General features: G+C 40.4%; 1 protein-coding gene across 1 annotated transcript in view; it reads right to left on the bottom strand.

The window, feature by feature from the left end:
• GLG1 (golgi glycoprotein 1) overlaps positions 1–12,123 on the bottom strand; it is an 88,463-nt gene that overhangs the window by 32,845 nt on the left and 43,495 nt on the right. Inside the window, exons 4-6 of the mRNA XM_049805028.1 lie at positions 8,614–8,829; positions 1,725–1,928; positions 1,005–1,076 (exon numbers count right to left, since the gene is read on the bottom strand). Of these exons, the coding sequence (XP_049660985.1) occupies positions 1,005–1,076; positions 1,725–1,928; positions 8,614–8,829 (492 nt within the window). The remainder of the gene's footprint in view (positions 1–1,004; positions 1,077–1,724; positions 1,929–8,613; positions 8,830–12,123) is intronic.

The raw sequence follows: 12,123 nt of genomic DNA on the forward strand, positions 1-12,123 counted from the left end.
CAACACCTTACATTCATATCTTAGCTGATCATGGAAAAGACCCCTCAAAAACCACCACTGTCCCCTTACAACCAAAAACAGGTTAAGCAAAAATAGCAGTCCATTTCAGTAACACACTTGTACAAAATGGAGCTTTCTTTCAAGCCCTCAGGGATCACACTCTCAGTTTTGAATTTGTTAACTGGAACCAAGCTTTCAGATAGCAAACGCATTTAAAGGAAAGAAAGCGAGTCTGGTCCCTCCAGGCCTCTGAATCAGGCTCCTTCAGCAGAGCTTCTCCCAGGAGGGCTTTACAGATATTCATATATTCATCTTCATATCCTTTCAGAAGGATGATATAATTCCATATAAACCCAAACATTATGATTCTGCTTCCGCAATCACTGAAGGCACTGCTGCCTTCCCAAAACACCTACACCAATACAAATTATTTTAAGTACTGGCTTTCCAGAACAACTTCGTTGTTGTTGTTGAAAACCACATCTTCAGCAAAAACATAAAGGAAACTCCAGTAACTGAACTGTGCATCTTTCCCACAGAATTTGCTGCTTCGTAGTCAGACATGCATAGCCTTGAAAACAAAAATGAAACACACATAGCTTCCCGTACTGAGGCATTTGGGCTGTTTTGTTTCTAATCTGTACATTATGACAGCATTTATCCAAGGCTTACCCCAGCATGTGCGACTTCTACTTTAAACACTCAATCACAGCGCTACCACGCGAGCTCCATGTCTACCTTCCCAAATTACCCACCCAAAAGCTTTGATTTATTTAAATACTTAACTTTAAAGGCTGTAACTCGAGTACAATTAATTCAAGCCATCAGCGTGTAGCTGGAAACACAAACATATCGAAGTAAAAGCATCTGTTAAAGCAGCTAGTTATCTGACCACATAGATGATGGATTTTCTTCAACACTGGAAAAGAATAATGTAGCCTGGACTGATGAGTGATCTGATGATTTCTGCATTAAGGATTTGTCTCACTGAAACAGATACCTACCTTTTCACTCATTGATTCTTCAAACTTGTGATTAAAGAGGCACTTGTAGACACGGCCTTCCCCAGCCTGAGTCTGTGAAACAGAACAGTAACGTTTACCATTAAAGATTAGACTTTTAATGCTTAACGAGCAGGCTAAACTACACCTAAAGAGATTTATTTTTTAAACTAGAAATATATTAACTTTAATATTTTGAATTACAGTGATAGCTTCTATACTATAAAAGTCTTCTAAATTTTATTGCATTAAAAAAATCTGGTCATGTTCATCATCCTTTTAGTGAGAAGACACTCAGCTGATACAAGCTAATTCAGACTGAACAATGCAGCTTTCCAGCTCATCTCGTGAGAGATAAGGAATGCTGCAAGTAGTCAGACCAGGTTTACCTCGTGCAACAGCTTACCGCTGCAGAAGGCAGCGGTCACTTACCTTTGTTGCCTCCTCCCCATTTGAGTCATTCCACTCCGTCACACCCGCTCTGATGGCCATTAAACCATTTATGCCAATTCAGTTCATTAACCCACTGGAAATAACGCTTGTTTGTTGGGTGAGTGAATTTAATACCAGATTTATTGCAAAATGACAGCTACAAGGTGTCTGTTTTCAGTATTACATGATCTCGCTCAGGCTCCACTACCATTCCACTCCTCCTTTCCAATGGGGTTTTGTGGGGTTTTTAACCAATTACTGTAGAAAAACATGCAAGAGGAAACTACTCACATTTTCACAAAATCGTTCTCTATCATCTCGGCACGCAAAGTAGAGATGACGGTCCAAGTGGAAGTCATCCGAAGAGAGTTCAGCTACACGAAGAATCGCTTTCTTACACTGATCAGAAACCTGAATTCGAGGATCAGTCTCCTCTGCCTCTTTTACCAGGCCTTTTTCCAGGCATGCCACCACCTCTCCTTGTGAGTGGGCATCCTACATGAGAAAAGCAAGACACCTGTAACCAACCACTTACATAATCAAGTGATCTGTGAATCTGGATAAGCACCGCATAAATTAAGTGACAAACTGTCTACACAGAGACTTCCAAAAGTTCAGCCTAAACTGCATTTACATTCATAGGAGGCAACAGTTAATATCTGTACTATCCACACACTTTATACATCACCATCCCGCTGATGGCCACGGTGAAATCCCCTCCTCCAATGCTCTGGGTTTGTTTTAACATGACTTAATGAGATTATCACTACTTAGTCACACTGCTCAGAGCAGTTTACCAAAATGGCCAAATTATCTTTAATCTGACATAAATCTCTTTGTACCATGGCAACAGCAGGCAACAGCATCACATTGAACATACTTAGGGGAGAGAAAAATCGTAGTTCCTCCTTGCTGGAGACAAGCCTTCAGTTTGGGTGGTGATAATTAGTGATGCTAAAAAGGCCACAAAGGAGCTTTGACCAATGCAGGCTTCTCAATGCTAATTCCTCCATTAAGGTGCTAAAAAAATTGAAAGCATTCAAGAATAGACAAAGTCTCGGACAAAGCAGTTCTGGCCCAATACTGTACACCACAGCCACTGTCCCGCAAGCCTGAAGACGACTTTGGGCTATGACCAGCAACTGCCAGAGAGCCTGTGCTTTGTATGAAAGCCCAGAAGAGGCAGGGCAAGGCTCTGTTTAGTTTCCCACATCCTTTTTACATGTTTAGAAAGGGAACTATACCCCCTCTATACCCCGATTTCTCTAATAAACAAGAACTCTTCTGGAACAGATCTCTCAAGGCTTCTGCAAGTTTTTCCTATGAAGACCACCTTAATTTATGCTGTTCTGCTGTGAGAGAATATTGCTATTAAATTTATATCAGACTATCTGGAGTATAAAACAAGCCATGAATATTTGCATACATCAACCTGGCATTTGCAGTAACCATTTAGGAGTTATCCCTTCAGCCCACTCTTGCCAAGTAGATTCATCCATTGCTGTTGCAACAGCATAAGTAAGAAAGCAGTCTCACTAAAACATGACCATGACTATTCAAAGCCATGGAACTCTTGCAAATCTTTTTGTTCTGACATGTTTCCTCAGGCAGGCAGCCTTTCATTCCTGTTTTAACTCTGCTACACTTGGAGCACAAGCAGAACTGGCCAATTAAAGTCATGAACACAACCCAGAAGTATCATCAGTTTAAAAGGGCTAAAGTAGTTTTCCCCTTAAAAAAAAGGCAAAAAACCACCCCAAAACCACACACCCTAAAACTCCATATTTTGGTTTGCTCTTTTCTTTGAGTGGGAACTGGCCAACTCCACATGCTGGCCAGGTATCAGCATCTTTGAAGAAATATAATTATAATATTAACAGTCCATTTAGGACTGAACCCAAAAGGGATCCGAGGAATACTAGTTAGCAGTACATTTACCACATTACTTAAAATTGTCATTTATCCATAACCACACCAAACACACAGACTGTTCCACAAATCCTTGTGGTCAGTCATCAGTCATAGGCAGTAATTACAACTGAGGAGCTGGCAAGCATAAATGATCGAGAACAACCATTTTAAGCTCCTCTGGCAGTTTTTTGCTCCAGCCTAGGTGAGGTTGGAGCTGGGAGGCAAGGCAGGCCAAGATTACTCTCACTCACCTACAGCCTCCCCTTGCAAGCCAGCAAAGAAGGCACAAAACAAGTTTTTCTGGTAGGAAAATCAGAAGTTTCCTGGTTTGTTGAAGCATGGGTCTAGATTCCTGGCCAGAGTCAGGCTATATATGAAAGTGAACCTATTTTTGATAGCCTAGTGAAAGTGGATTTCCATATGCTGGATACTGAATGTTTACTGTTGCATTTCAGGGACACAACATGAAATGACTAACTTATTGCATTACTTTGCAAATACAATTTTTACATTTGGTTAGATCATCTTGTGGTGCTGTCTGCTGTCCTGTATTAGAGCAATTTTAAAACATATCAGACTTAGCAGAAATAGAAACACATGCAAGTGAGCACAGCTAGCTCCTGATAGATGCAGTCCTGCTCTTTTCCCCACCTCCAGCATTCACATGCCTTCTTATGGTGCCATTAGCATTCCTGCTCTCTGTTCGTACTTAAATGCCTAGCCTGAGCAAACTTAACTAAGCAGAGAGTACAAGCTCAGGCAAGGTAAAAGACCACCAGCTTACCGTATCTGTTCCATAGATCAAAAAGGTATATAAAAATCCAGATCAGGATTATGCTTGTCACCATATTGAAGCACAGGGTAACTGATCACAGCTTTACAAGGCTTTACTTAGAAGCTAACACCTACTGTATTTAAGATTGTACAGTCTCTTATTGCAGACTGGAGGGGAGGGCAAATGTGTGTATGGCTGGACTCAACCACCTCGTTCTAAAGTAGCTAGCCATCAAAAGTTTGACAGGCTCATCCTAAGAAGGATGGCAGGGCAGCTTTGACACACACTTGTGGTACCCTGCATCACTTTGCAGCACTCTGCCACACAGAGCTGCCTGTTCCCACCTGCACTCCACATGCCACCAGTCCTGCAGGACCAGCTCAGCTTCAGAGGCACCAAAGCTGAGGGTTGGCATCCCACGGCATGAGCTCTCCCAGTGCTGCTACAGCACTGGCTACCTGGTGCGTAAAAGGGTATAAATGCCTGCTGCAGCTCTGCTGTAGAATGAATCCCAAAGCTTTTTCTCTATCCAGCACCCCGTTGTCAGAAAGCCTCTACCTTAAGAGTTGAAGACCTTTAAGTGTATTCCACAAGTCAGGACTCCCCAGAATTGCTGTAGGGGCTGACAAGAGTCTAGGCCTCATTCCTCCATTGCAACACACTGAAATACAAGAGATTAAATCTAAAAACCACACATGGTTTTTTGGAATTGTTGCTTCACCACCACTATCTATCTTAAATGGAGAATTTTAACTGAAAGTTGCAAAGAGCTGTTAAACATACGAGATAATTATCTAGTCTGGAATGCCTTGAAACTCTATGCAGTTTTATGAAAGGATACATACAGATACACAAAGGATACAAGCAGCTTTCCAATACTGTCCTACGGCACTTTGAGCCACAGAGAAATGGAACTAAGTTCTAAATTTGCCCAAGCAAACCTCCTTCAGCGCAATGCTTTGGGAGATTTTAATTCCCATGACCAAAATTCAAACTCCAGGCACATGGGTTTAGGCCCAGACAATTTTAAAAACCTTGTTCTTACTATTAATTTTCCATCAGATTCACACACACCCCCAACTATAGTTTAGGCTTTGAGATTCTTGCGGGGGTTTTTTGTCATTTTCAGAAGTTCCACAGGAAAAGACTTTATTCTGTCTGAAACCTGACATGCCTCAAGTTCATGACTGTTCTACCTGCGGACTCACAGAGAGAAGCTAGAAAGGTGACCAGAAAAAGAGTCAAGAGTAGAAGGGAGCAGCAGGCAGAAGGGGAAAACATAACCTGTCTTATCAGCACAGCACCTTGCACTGAACAGCTGTGCTGACTTGCTGGAGCCAGAGCAGTCAGGCTATGGAAAACCACCCAGCAGATCTATCACGAGTTCCAGTCTGGGACCCCACCTGCCTAACCCGGACACCAGGGCTACAGGGACAACTCTTAGATTAGCTAGTACTTCAGTTGATAGTACACTGCTATAATACTATATTAGTAAACAAAGACAGAGCCGAATGTCCTCATCTCTTCCCATTGAGACTCATTTCTCCTCTGTGTCCAGTATTTCTTTGAAACCAGGCAAAGAGCGAGAGCAACTGTACTTGAAGCGGGGGGGGGGGGGGGGGGGGGGGGGGGGGGGGGTGGGGGTGGGGAGTCAAGAAAACAATGGTCTCCTAATGTGTCTTTTTTTAGAAATCTGAAAAATACTATTATCTGGTAAAGTACTACAACAGATGTGCAACTGACACTTATGCAGCTGCCATTATGGCAAAATAATCAACTCCCACTTGGACATCATGGCTAAATCCAGCACCTGGGCAACTATACACTACCCACTAGTTTGATATAATCCTGGACATTACCAGGATCAGTAAAGCAGCTCATTCTGATAGGCAGCCCAAGAACAAAAACTCCATTGCAATTACCAATTTCAATTTCAAATTAGATCTCTATTGCATGAAGACAAAGCAAGCTTTAAAAACCAGGAGACCAAATTCACTATAAAGCACAACAGTCAACTGGAAAGGTGACTGAAACTACTATTAAATATTTCTGCATTGACTGGAAGGAAAAAAAAAAAACTACGAACAATTCCACAACACAGGCATATTACAAAACTTAATGCTTTCAAATGACATATCTACAGCCTTTCTGCTATATCTAGCAAAATGAAGCCTACAGTCAGATCAAGACTTCTAAGCTGCACTTTATTGCTCTTACAGAGTAGAAAACCAACAAGAAACACAGAAAAGAAAGCACAGAAAGTACCACATCAGAAGCAACAAACATAGCAGGAACAGAATTCAATAGGAAGTAGAAAGTAAGCTAAAATAAAAAAAGGAAGTATAGAAAAGGAAAACAGATAGCTAGCAGAGGGGCTTCAAGAGGCAGGGTAATTCCAGAATACCTATTAAAGTGCCTTTTACAGTTAAAAATGCCAGTTTATCCCAGTTACTATGATGAAGCTATCATATTGCAATCTACTAGCCACCTGATGTGGATGGAGTTAGTGGTCTAGCAGTGCTTATTTCCATGAAAAGAGAGACACAGATGAATCTCTTCGCCCATCTTCCTCCTTAGGTGTCCAGGTCCTATTTATGAAATTCACAGTTACATTCAGTCACACAAAAGGGTAATGACTGCTTCTCTACAGGCAACTCTCAAAAGCTACAGCATGGAGATAAAACTTCAACCAGCATCTGACGGGAGTGAATTAGGTGAGATTCCTCCAAAGCAGAAAAGGGATTGAACAGAACATCAACAAAAGAAATGCTTGCATAGCCATTTATAGCTGTTTCCATAGCAGTATAAATACTTCAATTGCTTTAAGTGCCAAGGATGACAGCATAACAAAAGACATCATATGACAGGCTGCGACACTTTCACAAACCAAGGCAAAATATTCTGGGTTGGGTACCAAGAAAGCGAGGAATATGCACAAACCTAACCCCCATAAAAGGTTGGTTAGTGACTCGCTTTGCTATCCCACAGAAACTTGGTGACCCAAAGGTTGCATTTGTTTCCCTCTCCTAGATGCCTTGTGGCCTTAGTCCCCACAGCCATCCTCACCCTTCACCCACCTTAACTTCTGTGACCAACACGGTAGGTTATGCAGTTACAAACACAAGCCTGCCAGCACTGGTTTCACTTCTACTAGATGAGATTTGGCTTAGACTCATGAAATCCAGGCTACTGTACCCTTCAGTGCTACCATAAGTATTTTAATTATTTTAATTTGGTTAGGCCACAGGTAATATGTAGACCTGACACCCAGGACTCCCATATTACACTTCTGATTCTATACTGATTGTTAAAAGCAATTTCTTATTTCATTAGGTCCTCCAGGCCAGGATTAGGAGACCCTTTACTTCATGTAGAAAGCAAGTTACTCAGCTGTTACTAGTCCAAACCTGTGGTGCCTGCAAGTTCCTCCCACTTCTATGGCTGCTATTGTTCTTTAAAGCAAGTACTTATTTTTGTGCTTTCTGTTGTTCAGCTAAGCCTTCTGGAATACATTAGCACTTCAATTAACACACTATGGATGTGACACTGCTTACAGCAGCTAACATCTCAAACAACTAGGAAAACTTTTTTTAACCAGAAAAGTATATATGTTTTGTTAAAACTTTTCACCTCCTTATTAATAGCTGATTTAAGAGACTAATTGTTAAAGTGTAAGACCTATAATTTAAAAAGCACTGTAAAAAGTTGATAGGCTAATTTTTACTTTGTTCCTAAACATAAAAACTTACTGTAGAAGAAGTCACTCATTCCTGCCACACTACATAATTGCTGCCTGCATTAGTTATGCTGAAGTAGAGAGGGAAAGACAGTGCCTTGAAAATAACCCTACATCTAGTCACCACAAACTGCTCTTTGCATCAACCTCCGCTGAAGTCACATATGGCAAAAGAACACTGATTTAGTAAAAAGCAGTACAGTGTTCAAGTCTCTACTACTAAAATATGACACTAGGTAATACGTGCCCTTCAACTGTTTTTCAGGTGGGCAGGGGAAAGGAAAGGCAAATGGGTATAAGCTCTTGATCCAGTCTATCAACTACAGCCTGAGAAAACAGAAAGGGTTATAGCACAGGCCACATCACCTTGATAACCTTCTTGCATCAGACCTGACCAGACTGTGAAATAAGCCTAGCAATAGGTCTGCTTAAATCTATTGTTCGGGTTCATCATATCAAGTCAAGCCTGACAGAGCGTGATCAAAAAGACAACTACCTACCAGTTCACCTGTAGTGCGGTAAGGAAAGACAAATGAAAGTCATCTCTGAATAGCAGTCCCTCATAGAGGAACAAATGCGTATTTATTAAAGAGGAACTATACAGAATCAAAACATCACCCTTTTCAGACAGATGAGGTAATACATATATTTACTCAGTTGCAAGTCAGACAATACTACTATCGCAGAGTCTCCGCATAAGTTTCCTTATGTGAATGACTTTTACAAGCCTATTGACAATCTACTTGTTCTCTGGATACCTTTTCTCCAGGTCGAATGCTGCCACATTTCAGGAGATTGATGTCAGCCTTGCAGTCATCCATGAAGCCACAGATCAACCGATAATCACTGAAGATAATGGCTGTCATTTTAGTGATGTACTGATGGCACTGGTATTCAGTGATGTTGCCTCTGTGATCCACCAAACATGACACCAAGAAGCCTTTACCAACTGGTTCATCTGCACACTCCTTGATCTGTTTAGAAAAAAGAAAAAAAATTAAAATAGAGTGGCTGCAGCTACTGAATTTAACCTTCTTTAAAAAAAAAAAAAAACCCAAACAAAAACATCCTCCAAGAAACTTGCATCTGCAGCTTCAAAATCTGCTGGCAAAGAAACCCTCTAGGCTTTAGTTTGATTTTCAGCAAGTCAGAATACTTGAGAATATTTCAGAAATGAGAAATACCTCATGTGTGCCAGTATCTGAAGAAAGCAAATGCAGCGACCTTGAGGATTATAAACCGTCTTGCTCAATAATCATCTTTCATAATAATCACATTGAACCCCTGCAATCAAGTGGATTTGTAGGAAAAAATGCTAGTTTGACAAACCTTTATTTATAAAGCTGAGCATACTACAACATCACTAAATCATACTTAGACCCCCATTAGTGACCTGACCTTGTACAATATAACATTTTGGCTAGAAGTGAGACTGATCAAAAAGTCAACACCGTATTTATTGAACTGTTTATAACTTGCTGGAAGCTGAAAATTACTACAAAGGAAAATCCTCATCAAATTCATTTTTATCAGGCTCTTATAAGGAACTGATTGTTGGTACTAAGCTTTTTTACTCAGTGGTCTAAAAAAATAAATAAAAATCACAGCTAACAAAAGCTGAAAGCTGTGCAAGGATTGGAAAAGCAGTGTACATGAACAGACAGGTCTCCAATATAAATCACAGCCTGCACTGCTCAGGGAATCAGTCAGTAAGGCCAAAACCATCACCTTTGGAAGTAAAAGATGCAGACAGTTTTGACAGCATCTTTCCAAAGGAACTGGAAAACGTGGTTACTTATCACTCAACGACGCTCCCTGAGGAATCTTGCAATAGGAGCAGTGCAATGCCTTGCTCCAAGGATTATGAGATTACACAGACTCTTTTTAACCCTAGGAAGCCTGTGTTGAAATACTTGCCCAGTTCTTCTGTCCCCTGTTCAGGAGTATGCTGAAAATTGCAGTCAAAATGATGCAGAAAGCATGCTTGACAGCCAGACACTAAAGTTCAGTGGTGACAGTTTTTCAAGCAATAGATACATGGGTTAACTCGGTTACATCAAAGATTTGTTCCTGTACAAATACTGAAGGGCTCATCAATCTAAAGGGAGATCCATGGCAATCAATAATCCAGGCGGGTTCAGATACCAAGCAAGGGGGGCAGTGCTAAGGGAACAGGCAGGGAACCATTTTATCAGTTCTCAAATACCCAGTTGGAATCTTTATACTGGAATTTTTTAAAAAAGGGAGAGCCATCTCTAGAAAGATATATTCCAATTCAAACAAGAGTTAGCTCAGGGCACTCTGTGACAGACTCATACAGGTCAGACTAGATGAATAAAACAGATCTCTCTGCCTCAGCTTATGTGGCCATTGCTTTCTACGTAACAAATAAAACATGCAACATTTTAAATGCCATTACGTGAAGGGCAGATGTAGGCTAGTAGAACATTTTGTATTTAATCTATATAGCTATTGGAAAAATATAGTTACTAAGGTTAATGTAATTGTTATAGATAAGGCATAAAATACATTCTGAAGTGAGAGCATGTATGATTCATTGCAGGTCGAAAGGGAGAGAGTTGAGCAAGCTTTCTCTGAGAAAGCTACATATTCAGTTTGGCTCTACTGCAGCTCAAGTACCACGAGCCAAACCAGCACACAACAGCAACATGCTGGTTTTGGAAGAGCCTGGCTTTGGAAACAGCCCCAGAGCTCCATGGCCTGAGTCAGCGAACTGCATAAAAGCCCCAGCAATCATGTTATTGCCTGGCTACTTCTGAAACAACCACCATTATGTGGTAGCCAACTATAATTCTAGATTAAAACTATCACCAGAACTTACAAAATCACAACAGCTGAGAAAAAAGTTTATATTTATATCTATATCTAGCTGATAAAATTAAAGGTGGACTTTTCAGAATATACCCAGTTGGGACAGTCACCAATTCCCAAATGACTTCTACTAGAAATTAGTCTTCTAGTTGTACTTTGTTCTTAATACAAAGCAATACTTAAAATCAGAGCTCAGTCACCAGCATGAAAACTGTTACTGTGAATTAAAGAAAAATATTAATAGGCTAATACTGCATGTCAGCAGTATATTCCCACTACATACGTTAGTTTTAAAGTGTTTTGCAAGCACTTTTAAAAATTACTCAATAGTTTATGCACCTGCCTCAGTATTAAGTATCAGAAGATGAAACACATGAGATTATTGTTACTTATGCAATATTTTTTTTCTTTAAATAAAAACCACTCAAACAGCAGAATACCAGCAGTTCATGTTCTCATTCGCCACAATTACAAGAGGAACACCGGTGGTTAATGTACAGCTAAAATGCTATGCTCTTCCCACTGCTCTTCTACATCATATCCCAGATTTAGAGGGCATCATTTACAACGATGCCAGACTGTCACTGTACAAAAGTGGTAACTAAACAGACTGTTAAAAGAGCATTTTCAAGAATGCCTTGGTCATAAAAATTCTGCAGCAGCTATATGACGTAAACCTGAAAAATATAATCTTCCCTATCACTGCAAAAAGTGAGTTCTGACAGATTTCAGTGTTTGCTTTTGGGAATTATTGAACTCCAAACACAATGTAACCCTTTGATGCAAGCTGTTTTCCTTCCATTGTTTAATATTCTAGCCTTTTGTATTAACTATTTTCTTGATCTCTCCTTATACTAAGTAATAGTTTCCCACTAACACTATTCGTAACACAACTCAGCTGGTGCTGAGAAGGGGAAGCACCTGGCAGGCCATGAAGAAAAAGCAACTGAGTACCCCTCAACTACATTACTAATTCCCAAACTTTTGGAGCCAGGCTGCTGTTGACATCCTCAATTTCCCAGATCTTTGTGTGTTCCTCTCAAATGAACACTTTGTAAAGAACAAGGAACCACATAGTCTATCAAAATGTGAGGACTTGGGGAACCACTCAAACATGCACTGACATATTCCTCATCTAATAAGCAAGTCTGCACCATTGAAAACTAGACCTATGGAAAACAAACTGTCAACTCAAACTGGGGTTGGAGAGACAATTTGCTATTCATGCAACTGATTGTCTTTCAAGAAAACCTACTTTGAAAGTCACAAAGAGGCCATTATCTAGAGCAAACTGAATTTTTTTTTTAAAAGGCAAGTTTATGGGTAGGCAAAATTATTCTGGTGGATATTCAAAGGGTGTTTTTCAGAGCATGGTTTAATGACTGAATTAAGTCAGCTGATGCCTGTACTGCTGTGAAGAGCCTTGGTTGCAGTGC

This window comes from Accipiter gentilis, chromosome 7 (assembly GCF_929443795.1).
Source record: "Accipiter gentilis chromosome 7, bAccGen1.1, whole genome shotgun sequence".
In the NCBI taxonomy this organism is placed as follows: domain Eukaryota; kingdom Metazoa; phylum Chordata; class Aves; order Accipitriformes; family Accipitridae; genus Astur; species Astur gentilis.